Below are 19,609 nucleotides of genomic sequence, written 5' to 3' on the forward strand. Positions count from 1 at the left end.
GATTGACCTGGCCAAGTTATCTGGTGTGTCACCTTAATTTTGTATATGTCTAAAGGTTCTCAAATGGCAAGATATTGGCTATTCTTACTTTCAGTTGATTATTTAAATACTTGTGAAAGTCAACTGACGGAATAGCAAAAAGCTAAAAACTGGTAGGATAGAAAATTTAGGGATACCTTTGTGCTGTGATATCACAATGTCAAGAATCAGATAAGAATGATAAAGGTTTAGAAAAAAAATACTTTAAAACAGTAAGGTGAGTAGTTACTTTTTATAATTTGTGGACATAATCCGTAGAAAATAAACTCTTTACATAGCAATAATAATGGAACTGTGTGTGGGGTGGACTTGGAATTAAATTTCTAGTGGATCATTATACATGGATTCAGCAGTATGGGACAAATCACATTAGGATGACAATGACATCTGTTGGAATACTGAGGCTGGTGACTAAAAATGTCTATCTCTCAGGTTGAAAACTCCATTATGAAACCTTCAAGTTAGGAATTTGAACACAGTTATATAAATGAAATATGAATGAAGATATGTCATAATATTCTAGTTAATATGATAAATTACACAATTTAAAAGTAACACATGTATTGTAAGTGATTAAGTATTGTGTGTTCATGTATGTTATAATTCTAGATGCATTTTCTAAAGTTTCTATCTAAACATTCACTAAAACACCTGGAGAGAAAATTCTCATGTAGAAAATGAGATACACCATCACATGTCTACATATAAGGTATACAAATCTAAGATTTATTTTCTTCATTGAGAGAATTAGGTAAGCAAGATGAAGTATGAGTTGACTACTAGAAAAGATTCCAACATGGGAATATATAGTACTTGGCCTACAGCCCTGGATAAATGCACGTACATGTACTGTCACATTAGAAATCATGTCATGGAGATTAGACAGTGCCTTCCTCTTACAATAAGAGCATCCCCATAGAACTATTCATAAAAGTTAATGGTAAATATATTGAATTTACATTAAATTTCATTGATAACTTTTCCTTTCTGATTATTCAAATCTCCCCTATCATGGTATATTCTTCCTTCAATTGCATCAGCAATGTTTGTACTGTAAATAGTAATGGAGCCATATTTCAGATGAAAACCATTATTTAAGATAAAAAGAACAGCTAAATGTATTGAAATGCCTCTAAAAGAAAAATATTTCCCATTTAATTGCAGATGGGAAATGTTAAATATCCCATTCATTGTTATTACTACCACATGCCTGAATAAATTCTAACATAAGCATTAAGCAAGTAGATAAAAAAAATAATACTTCATCTGATGAATGCCAACATAAAACACATTTAAACTGTTCTGTCAAGAGACAAGCCTGGAAATGCTGTGTTCTGTTGCTTTCTGCAATCATCTGAATACATAAATTCAAACTGCAGCTTTTCAAAGTTTAAGTTGAGGCTCTTGTAATTTCAGAAAACATGTTCACTTGGAAAAGCAAATTATACAAGGTCCCAGTGGAGTTTTTGTACCACATTTCTATATAGTATTTGAATTGTATGGAAAATACAAGATAATAAATGACTACTAAATATTTTCATATTTTAAAATGTTATACTTTTAAAAAATTAAATCATCAGAGAAAGTTTTCTTTGTTGTATAAAGAGATGGTTTCAAAAGCTCTTAACCAGGTCTTCTAGTTCTTAATGATTTCTTCTATCCAGAGGTTCTTAAAATGTTTTCTAAATTAGTGTACAGTTAAAGTCTATACAATGATCTGCAAGTTATTGCCTTTCAACCTAACACTGACATTAATTACAAACTGAATTTAATTATTTTTAGTGCATGAATGGACCTTAAATATTCTCAGTGCCCCAAAAAACTACAATAAGAAAATATAGCAGAATTACATTTGAAATTTCAAATTACATTTGAAAGTTAGTAAATTTCAAAAAATAATTTATTGATTTAATACAGCTACACTAATCTTCACTTATATTTATTTTATAATTTAGCCAAATAGGCTATTATTTAGGTTAAAAGAGCTAAGGTGGTAGAGGAGGCTAACCCACCAAAAAATAAATATATTTTAAATATTCCATGACTTTTGTTACAAGATCCAAGGTAAATTATTATTCAACAACACACATTTAATAGTACAAAAATTATAAAATAATGCTTCATAAATCAATTGAACTGATTTTGCAGAAGAAATAATGTCAATTTATAGAAACACTTCATTGTAAGAATTAATTCTAAATGCATTTAAGATGGATTAACACTTACATTTTTGGTGAAAACAAATGTATCTGGAATAAAATCAACATGTAAATAATTACAGAATATAACCACTTTAAAAACACCTAACAGTGAAGAAAAGAATAAAGAAATAATCTATGGGGTTTGTGTGTTCAGAAACAAATCAAACCAGAACAAAAACAGTCTAAAAGGTGAAAGAAAACCAGAAATGTGTTCTCCATAAATATATTTATGCACATCTGAAAAACTTATATAAATAAACAGAACAATGAGAAATGCACAATATAAAATAGACAACAGAAACTTTGGGAAATTTTATATGAATAACCTGTTAGCACTTTTACTAAAAGAAGCTAAAGAATATCCATGAACATTTTTCTATTTATTATAAAATATAAAGAGATATATTTAAAACTAATGAAAATATGGAGAAGCTCACATTTTCTAATCCTTTTCTTTCTTTCTTGTTTTTTTTTTTTTTTTTTTTTTTTTTCTTCCCGAGACAGGGTTTCTCTGTGTAACAGTCCTGGCTGTCCTGGATCCCACTTTGTAGACCAGGCTGGCCTTGACCTCACTGAGATGCACCTGCCTCTGCCTCCTAAATGCTGGGATTAAAGGCGTGTGCCACCACTGCCTGGCTTGCATTTTCTAATTTTTGGTGATAGTTAATGAATGTCTTTAATGGCAGTAATACCATAATAATTAACAATGAATATTGAGATTCATGATTTTTATTTTTAATTTTTTCTTGTTCTAAAGATTTATTAGATACATGTGCCAAAATGAACAAACAAATATGTTATAAATTTGCTTGTTACAATGAAAAATTGTAACTAAATATCTAATAACAAAGGAAAGGTGAAATGCACAATCCATTACATCTTATTACTGTGACTTTTTATTAATTAAACGTATTCATTTATTTTACATCAGGACTGCAGTTTCCCCTCCCTTCTCTCCTTCCATTCCTTCCCCACATCTACCTGTCCCCACTCAATCCACTCCTCCTTTGTTTCTGTTCAGAAAGGTGCAGACCTCCCATGGGTATCAACAAAGCATGATATATCAAGTTGATGTAGGACTAAGTTCCTCCCCTTGTATAAAGGCTGGGCAAGACAACACAGTGTGAGGAATAGGTTCCCAAATCCAGCCAAAGCTTTAGGGACAATCCCTGCTCCCACCCTTAGGAGTTGCACAAGTAGACCAAGCTACACAACTGTCACAAGTTGAGAGCCTTGGTAGATCCCATGCAGGCTCCCAGGTTGTCATTTCAGATTCTGTGAGCTCCTATGAATACAGGTTAGTTGTTTCTGTGCACTTCCTTGTGATGTCCTTGACCCCGCTCGCTCATACAATCCTTCCTCCCTCTCTTCAAGAGGATCCCCCGATCTCAGCCTAATGTTTGGCTGGGGAATCTCTACATCTGCTTCCAGTAACTGGATGAAGTCTGCATGATGACAATTTGGGGTAGTCACCAATCTCTGAGTATAGCATAATACCAACAGGCATCATTATGTTGACTTTTTTTCTCTGATAGTGTGTGGTTCTATCCTAGGTGTCTGGGTCATCCTATCCTAGCACTCTGGGTAGTGTCAAGGGTAGGCTCATTTTTTTAGTATGGGTCTGAGTCTGGACTAATCATTGGTTGGCCACCCCTACAATCACTGAACCACATCCAGCACAACCCATAGGCAGGACAGATAGCAGGTTAAAAGTTGTGTGGCTGGTTTGGTTTCCCCTTCCCTCCACTGAAATTCTTGCCTGGTCACAGGAGATGACTAGTTCAGGCTACATATCCACTATTGCTAGAAGTCTTAAAATGGCCGCCTTACCAAAAGCAATTTACAGATTCAATGCAACCCCCATAAAATTTCCAATAGAATTCTTTACAGACATTTAAAGAGCAATAGTCAACTTAATATGGAAAAATAAAAAAACAGGATAGCTAAAACAATCCTGTAAATGGAGGCTTTTCTGTCCTGCCTAGTCCCACAGTCACTTTGAAAATAATCACTCAGAGGCTTAATATTAATTACAAACTCTTTGGCCTATTGCTAAGTCTTATTAATGAGTAGGTCTTGCAACATAAATTAACCCATTTCTATTAATCTATATTTTGACACTTGTCTTGTGGCCTTACCTGTGGTCTAATACATATTCGTCCTCCAGCAGTTGGCTGGTATCTGTTCCCGACTCTGCCCTTCTCCCTGTATCTCTGCTTGGATATCCCACCTGGCTCTATCCTGCCTTGTTATAGGCCAAAACATCTTCTTTATTAACCAATCATAATAAAACATATTCACAGCATACAGAGAGGTTATCCCACAGCACAATCCTGTAGAATAAAAAGACATTCTGGAGGAATCACCATCCCTGATTTCAAGGTCTACTAGAGAGCTATATAGTAATAAAAACAAAGTGGTCTTGTCATAAAAACAGACAGGTAGATCAATGGAATCAAATAAAAGACCCAGATGTAAATCCACACACTTAGGGACACCTGATTTTTGATAAAGAAGCCCAAAATAGGCAACATAAAAAAGAAATCAATTTAAATAAACAGTGCTGATCTAACTGGATGTTGGCATATAGAATTTAAATAGATCCATATCTATCACCCTGTACAAAACTCATGTCCAAGTGGATCAACGACCTCAACATAAATCCAGTTACACTGAACCTGATAGAAGAGAAAGTGGAAAATAGCTTTGAATGCACTGGCACAGGAGACAGCTTCCCAAACAGAACACCAGCAACACAGATACTAAGAACGACAATTAATAAATGGGATCTCATGAAACTGAAAAACTTCTTTCTGTAAGGCAAAGGACACTGTCAACAGGACAAAATGGAAACATAGAATATGAGAAAAAAAAAACTTTTCCAATCCCACATCTGATAGAGGGCTGATCTTAAGTATGTAAAGAACTCCAGGAACTATTACTCTGAGTCTTAAAAATATATTTCAGAGTAATTAATAACCTGTCAACTAAGCTTAATTTTTGTGTTTGTACATCTGAAGATTGGACTCAAGGTCCTACATGTTTAAGTCAAGTACTCTATGCCTTAACTAAACCCAGCCCTACTCACAATAGAATATTAAATGAAGAAAATTTGTAAATAATATTTATAGAGCTTTGTCACAATTAACTATAAAATCTTAATTATAATGATTAAGCACATTTATTTTCTTGGCTGAGTACTTATTTTTTTGGTTTTTCAAGACACGGTGTCTCTGTGTAACAGCCCTGGCTATCCTGGAACTCACCTTGTAGACCAGGATGGCTTAAAACTCATAGAGACCTGCCTGCCTGTGTCTCCAGAATGCTGGAATTAAAGACCTGTGCCACCACTCCCAGCTGGTTAAGTACTTTTAAGAGTGTAAACATACAAGCATCAGTGTGAAACAGTCAGTCACACAGTAAACCCCTTTATCCATGTTATAAAAATATCATATTAATTCTATATTGTGCTGAATTAAAATTATTTTTGTTTGCCTGTATTTGAGTAGTATTTTGGGGTGTAGAAATGGAGGAAGATTGCTTGTAGAATAGTTTCTTGCTTCATGAGAATAAAATATTTCTAATTTACCAAAACAGAAAAAAAGAATTTAACCACACAATTATATCATCTGAGAGTTACTACAGGCTTTTGAAATTTTATTCTGTACTTGAGGCTTCTCATCTAAGACCAGATTCTGAAAGTAAATAATGTTGTTCCACATTCTAAAACAAACTTCCAGAAGTTGAGATAATCTATTTCCCTATAAGGTTTATCAAAGTAACAGTAGCAGTAATTCTACTGCAAGAAATTTCCACTTCTCTGCCCCATGGCTTGAAAGAAAGAAAAACTGATGCAGGACAGCCAGACTCAAAATTGGAGAATATTCTAATAATAATTCAGTCATTTAACTTACGTTTTACTCATATATACAAAAGGGAGGCATATGACAAAGGTCTGCCATAGAAATAAAGTTGTCTTGGGTTTTCAACCCTTTATATGGTGTCATATTAACTGGAAACTTTCCCCCACCTACCCACCACCATTTTGTTCATACCCAGAATGATGGCACCAAATACCCTCTAGTTGAAAGTGTCTTTAAATGAAACACTATAGTACACAATGGGAAACAAATACCACATTTCAAAACCCATATTTTTTTAAAAAAAAGGAAAGGTTCTTTTAGAACAGAAAAGCAAACAAAATTGAAAAGACTGAAAAGCTCACTAATTTATTCACTCATCATGTATTTATTATGCACCTGTTCTATCCCAGACATTGTCAGTAAACATAATTATATTAGCAAATAATCACACAGAAGCCTTCACTAAGGGAGTGCTATTTCATGTGTGAGAGACAGAGGGATCAACAAGGAAAACCAAAGGATGGAACATGCTAATTTTAGAGTCTAAATAGAAACCCCCAAACAGAGAGGAAGTGTAGAAACATTGAGGGGAGTACAGTTTTAAATAGGATTTTCATGGAAAACCTAGATGAGGTGACAGGCAGTCATATTTGAAATTGAAGAAAAAGACTTTCAAGACAGAGAAATGAGTAAATCTGCCTCGCATATTTGAAAAACACAGCAAAGAGCCCAGTGGTTATCAAGAAGGATAAAAATAAAGTATTTGTTCAGAAACCACATAAAATCAAACCACGAGCCAAATCTGCCCTAAGAGCCACTCAGTCTAGACTTTGGAAAGTAAAAGAGAAAATGTTAAGAATTCAGATGAATGTTCACATTTCTTCATGTCTAAAGTTACAAAATACTCTTCCAGAATTCAAAAGATAATTTCTAATTCAATGGAATACTTGTACAAAAACAATCAAGGAAAGAATTCTGTAAGAATTAAATATCTACATAGAATTTACAATAAAAAACTTTTGAATATTTTTCTTTTAAAAGTGGATAAGAAAAAAGTGAAATACATAAATGTTTGAGAGTTAAGAAGAGGAAGGATAAGAATATTTTATAGATAAATATTACTCAATAAATAAAATTGGGCAAAACACACACACACACAGTTCAAAATTCCCAGCAAATATAACTGCAAAAACAGAGACTACTGAAAACCTTTGATACTACTTCTCATATGATGGGATATCCTCAAGATAAGGCATATTATATAATGATTTCTGGCAATAAATTTCCTCAAAGGCAGTAAATTATCAATAAACATTCATTAGCTTCATGCAAAATATCAATTATTAAGTAAATGTTTAAAGTCTAGAAACAACCCAAATTGCATCAACAGTCATCTTGAATAATATTGATTATAATATATATCCAAGAGAATGAATAAACAACAAAACATATGTAGAATTATAAACATAAATTTTAGTTAAAAGTGCAAGACATAAAAAAATGACATATCGTATTATTACCTTTGCATAATGCTTACATTACAAAATGATCAAGGTCACAGATTACCGGATACATTTGAAGTTAGTGATCATGAGAAGAAAGCAGGGTATGTTTTATAACAATCTATTTCTTTCTCTATATGGTAAGTCTAAATTTTACATTTTCGTAGAGCTATATATTTATATATGTACATTTTTATATGTATATTATACTTCAAAAGGCGTCCATGAAATCTCTCAAAAGATGACAAAAGCAAATGTAAGTCATTTTAAATATGAACCATTCTGCCTACCCACAAGTCCTTCAATCCAATATCTAAAAGTGAATTTATGGCTAAGTAAAAAGTATACAACATATGCATTTATATAATTAAAAACAGCCACTAGGATATAATAAATTATAAGTCATTTCTATTATTCTTGTCTCTTTTCAGAAAAGACTGTGTCATAGTTTGGAAACATTTGCCTAGTGTTTTTCTTTTATACCCTTGCTTGTACTTTCATCATTTAATTTGCCATAAAATATTCTTCAATTAGAACTTTTGTGAAACCTGCAGTTTCACATTATGTATTTGTACTACTGCAGTAGTTTTCCCAAAGAGAAAAATTTGCACACCTCCAGCCAGAAAGAAATATTAGGCCTCAAGACATTCTTGCTTGTCATAGATGGGAACCTCATACACCATGGCCACAGATGCTGCTAAATACCTTATAATATAATATGACAGCCACTCACAAGCAAGAATTTTCTAATGTTGAGTGTTGCCACAGCCTAGGTAGTGAAGCCTTCCTCAAATGTAATAACATAGGATATTGGAATTTTTAAAACATTACTATCTTGAGAAATTTTTGTTGTATTTGAAATATTAAAATGACTTTGTTCAAAGTGAATGAAACTCTTAAAGATAATTCATATATTATGGATATCTCTTATATTGTTTGTTTCTAACATGATTGCTATGTTTTTGTTTTTATTATCAATTATAAATACTTTATTGAATATCTTTGTTTATATATCTTTTTTTTTAAGAAAGTTTTTATTCATTTTACATACCAATCACAGAAGAGAGGGATCTGTTTGTTTTTTAACCCTTGACAGGTATGCCATTTACAATAATTTTATTATTCTTTTCACAGGATTGAAGAACAAAAGAATGTCTTGTCAGAATTTCAAAAAGATTTAAATGAATTTGTTTTGTGGTTGGAAGAAGCAGATAACATCACTAATACTCCACTTGGAAATGAACAGCAGCTAAAAGAAAAGCTTGAACAAGTGAAGGTAATTTTGTATACAAAAATACCCAGGGCCTATTTGTATAAAGCACATACAAATCTATTTTAATGTGTTGAATCATTGATTTGCTGTCAATTATGTTATCTGTAGTACTTATCAATGTGTTTTTCTCCCAGCCTTAATTTCTCTTTACTAAATGAATGTCAATCTACATACATGCATACATACATACATACATGTGTGTGCATTTAGAAACACATTTTCTTTATACATGCATAGTGTATGGTGGTTATTTTGAAAACTAACTTAAAATTCTTAAAATTAATTTTAGACTTGTTTCAGGATTATACAATTCAAATGATTTTGAGAATTGAAGAGCAAAGCGTGAAATCAAAATATCTATATGTAAATGGGAACAGCTTTGCAATCTACTTTAAGCTTCATTGCTGAGGACTGTGAGCCTCACTAAAGAAGCAAAACATTTCTTAGTGAAGATATTCGATTTCAAATTAACATTACTTCAGCTACTAGCTAAAGGTTTTACATTAACCTAAAGTAGGGTTTAGTTTTAGTATATTTTATGTGAATACTAAAATCATCACACTGGTTCATTTTACATACTGGTTAAATAGACACACAGTATATTCAAGAGACTTTTTATAATATCTGCTATTACCTCACCTGGCTCATTGATGTAACCTAATTGTACAGATAATTTAATTTTTCTGGTTTTAGTTTTAGAAAAAAAACACTTTGGGAACTATATTATTTTAATTCATAAAGGAAAGAGGAATGAAAATTAATATTTTATCAGTGTCAAATATTAGATTTATTTACAACTCTAATTTTATTTAATCTTCATATGAATCTTTATAACAGGTTGTTATACCTGTCATTGTAGATGGTTATAAAATAAAATGGAAATAGAATTACTTATGATTCAGTTTGTTTATTGAAGTATATTATATTTCAAATGGATCCTATTTCTTTGAATAAAAAAATAAAAATTACATCTTATCATGGATAGAGTACAAAGTAAAACAGTTTATTATTCAGTAAACAAATATTGAAGATACACTAAATATCAGATATTATACTATTTGTTTGACATTTCAGTACTGAAAGTTTGTGAGACATTTGTATACCATTGCACCCTTGGCAAAAAAACAAGCCCAGTTCATTCTTGGAAAGCCATCTTTCCTGAATATATTGAGTGTCATATGTAGAACTGTAATTGATAGTTCATTTTATGGACATATTTGGCAACATTCATTTATGAATAAATGTGCATTGATTTTTTGTTCTCCTTGGACAACCTATATAATATTGTCCAAAAGAACTTTGTATAAAGACAGATAAGGTCTTCATTATCGGTTTCTGTAACCATTAACTATATGTGCCTTTTGAAAAATGACTTGTATGAACAACTGAGGAAGTTTTATACTGTGTTGAATTTTAGTAGCTACTCTATTAGATGTTGAATTTCTAAATAAAATGTAGTTATAACTATCATGGTGTTTTTTTGGACCTAAGGGGAAAGGGAATAACAATATGATGCTAAATGGAAGATTATAAATTTAAATTCCAGGGTTAATTTCTCTGTTTGAATTACTACTCTATTACTTATTAGTCTTGTGTCCTTGCAACTTATATTTAAATCTCCTGACTCAGTTTTCTTCTATACAAATTGACAATAATAATGCTTCAGATAGTTATTATTATTAGTTATACTTCATATTATTTTTATTTCCATATGTAGAGATGAACTGAGATAATATATGTAAAGAGATCAGCACAGTATCTGACAGCATGTATATGACAACTTGGTATCTACTCATAGGTGTAATGTTGTATGTTATGACATGCTAAAATACCTGAGTGTTTGATGGAGTTACTAACATTGTTCTGTTTCTGATAAAGCATACATTTTTGGAATGACTGCTTACCCTCAACATCTCATCTAACACTTTGCATTTTAAAATACTCTCAAATGAATAAAATGATGTAGGTATATGTGGGGAGGTTTATCTAATTAGAATCAGATGTGCCCATCAGCTCTGTGCTCTGTGGAAGTATTTGCTATTTCACGTGCTGGTGGACCTTCAGTCAAGACGTTTCACTTTGATGGAGTAATCAATAAAGGTGACACAGAAGTAGTTGGAGTTGCACTGTAATTCATTTTAAATGTTGTTGTATTTGTCTATTCCAGTTACTGGCAGAAGAGTTGCCCCTGCGCCAAGGAATTCTAAAACAATTAAATGAAACAGGAAAAGCAGTACTTTTAAGTGCTCCCATAAGACCAGAAGAGCAAGATAAACTTGAAAATAAGCTCAAGCAGACAAATCTCCAGTGGATAAAGGTAAGACATTAACCATCCTCTCTGCCACATGTGTTAAGTATCGCAAGCATTTGTGTTTACTTTGTTTCTTGAGTGTATTCTTGTAAGGAAGCAGAATTGTGGATTATTGTTTTGGTTTGTAACCTGACTATCTGATTTGGCTGTATAGTTTGCTATAAAAAGAGAGCAATTTGTGATAGTGGATGACTTTGCATTAATGATCAATGTCCAAGTGTGCACCAATACTTTTTTGAAAAATTTTTCCATATGTTGAAACATTGATAAAGCAATTAAATTGAAGTGAGGTGTGTAGCTGGAGTTTTTTACAGTCCCACCCGGCCCACAGCCATCCAGGCCAAAATAAACACACAGATGCTTATATTATTTAAACTGTTTGGCCTAATGGCTCAAGCTTCTTGCTATCTAGTTCTTATATCTTAAATTAACCCATTTCTATTCATCTATAAGTTGCCACATGGCTTGTGGCTTACCGGTACTTTGCATCTTGCTTATCATGGCTGTGGCTGGCAGCGTCCCCTGACTCAGCCTTCCTGTTTCCAGAATACTCTTCTCTGCTTATCCTGCCTATACTTCCTGCCTGGCTACTGGCCAATCAGCACTTTATTTATTGATCAATCAGAGCAACATTTCACAGCATACAGATATCCACAGCAATGGTGTTCAAGCTCAGCAAGTATTTTGATGCAGAATTACTGTTTTAGGCCAAGAATATAGACTTAAGTGATAATCAATGCATGGTAATATTCTCAAAAGTGTATTTAATTTCCAGTTACCTTACTTGCAAGTCTTTGTCTTTCCACCCAGGACACATGTTAACATTGATGTAAGATACAAAATGTTTATCAATTTAATACATCTTTGAAAAACAAATTGTACACAAAAATTTATATTGCAATCCAAGTACTTTTCATCCAGTAGCATTTATTTATTTATTCGAAGGAAATATTTCTCTACTGTATAATTGTTACAAATCTGTAATGTGTCAAATGAATATCCATGTATGAATCTGCTTCCATTTTGTTTGTTTATCAACCAGGACTGCAGTAGCTCAGTGAAAACTCTTACAGTCTTTGTTGTTTTTTAATATTGTTCATTGAGATATAATTAATCCTGTCATAAAATCTATTTATTTAAAATATATAGTGCAATAGTTTTGCTTTATTATTTAAAATCATTCATAAAACATTTCTATCACCAAATTTGTCAAGTAAGCAAATTATTATAAAATTCCTTGGAATTGATTAGAACCATTATCATAATCATCATTTGTTCCTAAAAATTTCCATCACCTCACATAATATCCCCCTTTCTTCTTTAGAAAGAGATTGACTATGACCATTAACAATTCATAACCAACCCCCTTAAATGAAAACAAACATTCATAAAATAATATTTTGAGAATTTGGGCATAGTTTTCTAGACTGCTTACTGCTGATTGGGGATACTGGCAGTCTTATGGAGACCTGAGAAAATTTGAGTTAATGACAGAGTCCTGGAAAGATCATCTATAACTTTTATTGATAGATATCACCTGTCAAGGTTCAGGAGGTCTCCCTTTATCAAGCGTGATCCATATTAACCTGGAACAAATCCACAGCCTCTTGTTTCCTGTGGAAACAAAAGCAAAACCTCTTCTCCAAAGCACTTTTCATTTCCAGTTGAAAAATACATTTTTGACATTTTTAAGGTTAAGACATTCTTGAATTATCTAGGTTGGTATATTTCATCAGTCCCTCATTCATTTCCATGTCTAACAATGAAAGCAACACGTATTCACAGCATATAGAAAGACCATCCCACAGCAGGGTTTGGGTTTAGTTTTGCTTGTCAAGAAGTACTAATCCTTAGTACTTTCCATTAGTAACGAATGGAAAGCCATTGCTCATATTCTACTATTAAAATAAACTAGGAATAAATTTCCACTTAATATCTCCATCTCCTCAATTTTAACCTACTTCTTTGTTTTTTTGTTTTTGTTTTTGTTTTTTTTGGTTTTTTTGTTTTGTTTTGTTTTTCAAGACAGAGTTTTTCTGTGTAGCTTTGCACCTTTCCTGGAACTCGCTTTGGAGACCAGGCTGGCCTTGAACTCACAGAGATCCGCCTGGCTCTGCCTCCGGAGGTCTGGGATTAAAGGCGTGTGCCATCACCGCCCTGCTAACCTACTTCTTGACTCTATTTATTCATCATGGTATCTTCCCTTTCAGCTTCTGCCAGGGTGCTTTCTCCCTTTACCTAAGACAGCTTCTCCCATATGTCATAGACCCCTTAAATGTTTTCTCAAAATTTGCTTTTAACCTTCAAAAATGTTTTGAAACATCTTCATTTTTTATAAGCTTTCTACTGTGTTATTTACCATATATAATACATGTTAACTTTCTTTCCATCCATAGTATATAGGAAATTTTAATCCTTGAAACTGGGAACAAATCTGTTCCAAGAAGATACTGAAGAACTGTAATTTTCATGTAATACAAAAATGGCTTCTTTCAAAATGGCACAATTGCCTTTTATAAACTGGTTGTTAGTCATCACCACCTATTGAAAATGAGAGGTATAAAGAAGTTATACAGAACAGAACCCTGTTATTTGAAAAAAAATTTGAATCTTCAAATTCTGTCAGGTTATTTATTGTAGTCTAAAATTAATGATGTGGAAGTTCTTGTAACAGGTCATTTTTATGACTGATAAAATATGTAGAAGCTAAAATAAGTACTGTTTTCTGATATTACAATCAAAATTCATATTTAGAACTCTATAATTCAAGGAAGTAGATATTTGAAAATAATCATTTGAGACATCATATTTCCTCTCAGTTATGTGAATGATAAGAGTAAAATTTTTTCAGGAGAGTAGCCTCTTAATGAAAAATGGAAAAGTTCTTTGTTTGATTATGTCAAAATATCCATATTAAAACATAGATAATTGTATCTAACATGATATATTGGTGATTTAAATTTTGTAGTCTTATCATGATACAAAGAAAACCACTACTATAGTCCAAGGAGGAGAAATATTTCAAAATATCTAAGTACATCTTGATATAACAAAGGGAACAGAAAAATTATAATGATAGGAAATGTTAGATACAAAAACATTACAGCTTTGTGGATTGTAAAACATAAGGTTGTATCACTTCTACAACAAATAAAAACACGACTTTTGTGTTAGAAAATGAAAACTAAAGCAATGACAACATTTGGCATGGATTTGTACTGCTACAAAACAATAACATATTTGCCTCTACCAGAATTCAGTTTTTCAATGCTATGCTTTTAAATAAAATTATAAATTTAAAGTGGTAATTCCATGAGGTTCCATTCTGCATGTGTTGCCAATCTACCAATTATTTGCACACCTTTGTATTTCAATACTGAATAAAGAAAGCAGTAATGAGAGGCAGTACAAATGTTTCTTGATTTGTTCATGAGTATTTCCTGATAAGCCCATGAAATGTGAAAACATACATGGAAAATTAATTTCATACACATAATTTACTAAATATTGTAGTTTAATCTAATGTGTAAAAAAATGTTGAGAACACTTGCATTATCTTTCACTAGGTGAAATCACCTGATACAAAACCTATTTTTACAACAATCTGTTGACTATATCATGTACTTTTGAGTATTATACTGCAAGTGAAAACCAAAATGGTTGTGTGAGTACTATTTCACAAGATTATAGTAAAAAGAAAAATTACAAGTTGAACCGCTGTAAATTGAAAACTATTTGCTGTTGCTGTGATAAATTGGTAGACGCTACAATAAATTCATTGTAAAAATTAGTTAGCTTATTTTGCTCTGGGTAATTTATCTTTAATGGAGTATAGGCAAGCATTGTTTTAAGGCAAATATAGCCATTAGTTTAAATTATGGACACTGTCAAATAAGTACCATCTGGGGGGTACACTAACTTTTGTCTAAGATACAACTTTACATTTGTTTTCTTTAACAATAATATACTATTATTTTACACCACATTATGATCCTCCATTATGTTTAAATCACATTCTATCTTACTTTTCTTTAAATGAAAAGGTGAAAATATAGAACTTTGTAGGTTCCAGATTAGTCTGTTGAAAGAAGTCTTGTGAACCTAAGTTACACATCTTCCAGATTCCTGATGCCAGCTTCTGGAAAGACTCTGTGACTTTTAAGACCAATATTGTCTTAGTTACTGTTTTTATTACAGTGAGTAGGCACCATGATCACAGTAACTTTTATAAAGGAAACATTTAATTTAGGTGGCTTGCTTACACTTTCAGAGGTTTAGTTCATTATCATCACAAAGAGGAGCATGGCACTGTGCAGGCAGATGTCCTGCTGGAGCTGCATCTTGGCTTGCAGGCAACAGGAAGTAGACTGGCAGTCACACTGAGGGAAGCTTTAGCAAAAGAGACCTCAAAGCCCACCCCGACAGTGACACACTTCCTCCAATAAGGCCACACCAACCGATAGTGACACTCCTCTTTGGGGCCATTTTCTTTCAAACCACTACAAATAGAGTTCTCTATTGAGAGATAAGTGTTTCCAAAATAAATACCACTTTTTAGGCATTTGCTGAAACTCCATTGGCTTTCTTGTATATATAATATACTAGAAACAAAGGAAATACAAGTATTCTCATTTCATCCCACTATTACTTTAATGTTAAGGAAAAGGATCTAATTTCTTTGAAATAAGTCATAAAATACTTTTTTTTTGAAAACTGGATTCTGTGTTTCATAATAGTGTATCTCTACTGTAAAACAGTTACTATTGTATAATATAGGAAAACATGCATATAGTTTTATATATAGTTTTATTTAGGCAATTTTATACACATTATATTTTCCTATTAGCCATAATAAATATGATTTCATTTCATAAAACTGAATTTTGTTTCATATTTTTTCATTTATAGTTACTTATATTACTGTTTTAATTCTTTACTCTCATGATAGTATAAAGTAATACACTAAGACTGAAACATTTGACAGACACAATTAATAAATTGTCCTACAAAGTGAACTTCAGTTAAGTATATCTTCCTAGAAAAATCTGATTTACTTTACCCAGAAAAAAATAGGTTTAAAATCATGTATCTTCAAGCTTAGAATAAAAGTAGTTTTATAATAGTGCTGAAATTACTTTCCAGTGAAATCACAAAATAAAAACCATGAAAGTAAATGCATAGTTACATTCTTAAACCAGAACATTTTCTAAAGTACACTAATAACTGTATCTAAATTACCAGAAATTGGGTTCATTTTATATTGACTTCTAATCATATTATTGTTAAATATCTATCCAACGAGTAAACATTTTAATGGCATTCTTTCGTTCATGTCAATGGAAGAATTGAATAAATTGTTGGTCTTTTTTCAGGTACATTTGCCATGTAATGTCAGTCATTAGTAGTCATTACTACAAATATAGAAAGTAAAATGTAGAAAATTGCATAAACCAAAACCTTAGCTATTCCACTCCTTGCTAAAATATGGATGGTGCTCCAGTCAATTTTCTATCACAGTATGGTGATTTTTAGATGATGTTAGTAGTGATCATTCACTCTATACCCTGCTATAATTTTTTTTAACTAAAGAAGAAAAATTTTTCACTAGAATTGTTACCATGCTTACTGGTATTTATGGTGCCCATAAAAGACTTTATAATATATAGTAGAAATGATGATAAATAGCTCACTGAGATAGAGGTAACAGCAGAGATCAGGTTATTCCAAAGGATATTTGATGTGATCATAATATTCCCTGATAAAGCATATGTAGCCGAATTTCTAAATGGTCTTATTAAATAATAAACACAGAGCCAGAAATTTGGGTTAAAGCCTTAGAGAATCCGGAAAATACGGAAAGCCATCAGCTAACCTCACCTCACCAACTCCACAGCTTCCAAAGAGAAGGACTTCCTGTCTACCCAGGCTTATATGCCTTGTTTTTCTGCCCTCTCATTGGCTCTTAGCCCAGCTACCTCACTTCCTCTTCCTACACAGTTCTGTTACTGTCTATCTGCCATTACAGACCTCCAGGTCTCTATGGTTGGTATTGGGATTAAAGGTGTGTATCACCATGCTTGGCTCTGTTCCCTAGTGTGGCCTTGAACACACAGAGATCCTGCCTGTTAAGGTATAGACAAAATTCTAAACTGTCTTATTAAGTAAGAAATACAGTGCCAAATACAGATTTAAAAGCCCAAGAGATACAAGCACTAGCGAAGAGCCAAAACCACTTTTTTTTTTACCACTCGCTGCTGTCCTTCCCCTGAGAGAGAGAGACCTTCCTGTGTCTCTTGTGTTTTATTGCTTTCCTGTTCTGCCTTCTCATTGGCTCTAAGCCCAGCCACATGACTTCCTTGTCACTGCCTGTCTATACAGACCTCCTGGTCTCTATGGTTGGAGCTGGGATTAAAGACTCAACGGTCACCATGCTTGTCTGTGTCCTTGACCACACAGACTCTCCTGCCATGTGATCAGATTAAGAGCATGGGCTACCACCACCTGGCTTCTATTCCTGGCTCGCTAATAATCTCTGATCTCCAGGCAAACTTTATTTATTAACATACAAATAAAATCACATTTCAGTATAATTAAAATATCACCACACTAAGGGATTAAGGGTGTGTTCTGCCTGATCTCTTAGTTTAGTTAAAATGGCTGGCCTTTTCCCCCTGACCTCTAAGCGAGCTTTATTTATTAACGCACAAATAAAATATCATCACATTTCAGCACAAATAAATATCACCACAAGCATATTTGTGACACAGTCCATGTAGTCTTTATTTTATAAATCTGTGAGCTGAAATGGTAATATATCAGAAAAATGATGCTCACTTGGTTAGTGGGTATATAGTCTGATGGTTTTTTAAATCCATCATCTGGAATATTTCTTGATGTACTTAAGTTTCATGAGCTTATTTATTTATTCCTTCACTATCTAATGAGTGAATATGTATCACATGCTATTCTAAGCATATCATTATCAATTCCTACTCTTGTGTTATTTAAAGGACATGCATAATTTTATGGGGCTTGTTCTTATAAATATTCATATCTCTAATTTATAGTTATTAGATAGGTTGAAGCTGAAAGTTGGGGAATGGAGTGGTAATTTAGTGTTTATAAGATAGTTGTCCTTGACTTTGAATCCTATAAAAATGGACACTGTGCTGGTTTTATTACTTGAATATATCTCAATTTGCCTGAACTTTCCCACTTTTGCCTGCTCTCACATTACAATTTTTAATAGTCCCTCTTTTTGTTTTTGTGGTTACCCAGTTTTAAATCTCAAAGATCTACAGAAGGTCATCCTCTTTATGAGAACAAACATCATGCCCTTAGAGATGGGTTCATTACAGTTCTCAATAGCTATAATTGTAATTATTGCTAATGCTCTTCCAACCAGCAGCATTATCTACCTTCTTGAAATTTCAATGACGTTAACAAGATTGGCCTGTCTAAGAAACTTGATTGTCACTACTGCAAAATTAGTCACTCTGTCAACAAGGTAAATTTGTAAGAATATATCCCTTTATACTCCACTAGCTATTGGGATTTTGGACATTAAAATATGGATTGGATAATTTATGAAGAAAAAGTGAGTAATGTTGATGAGAAAGCGATTTTCTGTGGTCATTAATGATTAATGATACATTATGTGTTCTGATGATTATCAGGTGTGTGGTCTTATACCTTTCCTAGACATACCTCATTTATTTCACTTCTCCATTCAAATAACAATAGATCTAGTCTTGCCAGCTTATAGGGGAAATTCAATGTATGCAATGAGTGACATAGTATGTGCTGCAATTTCATTTCAGTTAATTATAAGTGTAGGAGTAGTGTAAAATGCTAAAATGTAAAGACAAAGTACATCATTCTTTCTGAAACAACTTAATCAAATAGTAATAACTATGGCTATTGAAGAGAAATCTGAGTTAGGAATGAAAGGGCTGTTGTGAGGAGCATTCAAGGAACTAAAACAAAAAAATGGCCCTAATAAAAGCACAAAGACTTTTCAGCCAGTGCCTCCCCATTCCAGTGGTATTGACTTAAAAATATCTCAACAAGTAGCATTTTATATGAAAAAAGCTAGACAATATTGAGTTTTTCTCTTCACATATTTAATAAGCCCAAGAAGACACTATTGTATACATACACCAACTGTGTATACATACAATAACTGTGAACCTACCTCATTTGACTTTTTAACCTTGAATATATGTGCATATGATTCACTGGACTGGCTCTAACTCAGGAATCCAGACCTCATACTCCTCTTCTCTTCAGTCTCGATGTTGACAGAGTGATTTGAAGAAAGTTATACTGCTGTCAGATACTGTTTATTAGGGAATTTCCACTAATATGCTTTGTTCAAGCAATGCTATTTTTGAATTAGATAGATGAAAACTTAGTATGTA

The 19,609-nt window shown here is 32.6% G+C and overlaps 1 protein-coding gene across 8 annotated transcripts in view; it reads left to right on the forward strand.

Moving 5' to 3' along the window:
* The window catches only part of Dmd (dystrophin), a 2,092,376-nt gene that overhangs the window by 1,293,265 nt on the left and 779,502 nt on the right, over window positions 1-19,609 (forward strand). For all 8 annotated transcript variants that reach the window (XM_059250112.1, XM_059250109.1, XM_059250111.1 and 5 more), the window contains 2 exons: window positions 8,740-8,881; window positions 11,046-11,195. In XM_059250112.1, the coding sequence (XP_059106095.1) occupies window positions 8,740-8,881; window positions 11,046-11,195 (292 nt within the window). The remainder of the gene's footprint in view (window positions 1-8,739; window positions 8,882-11,045; window positions 11,196-19,609) is intronic.

This window comes from Peromyscus eremicus, chromosome X (genome assembly GCF_949786415.1).
Source record: "Peromyscus eremicus chromosome X, PerEre_H2_v1, whole genome shotgun sequence".
Classification (NCBI taxonomy): domain Eukaryota; kingdom Metazoa; phylum Chordata; class Mammalia; order Rodentia; family Cricetidae; genus Peromyscus; species Peromyscus eremicus.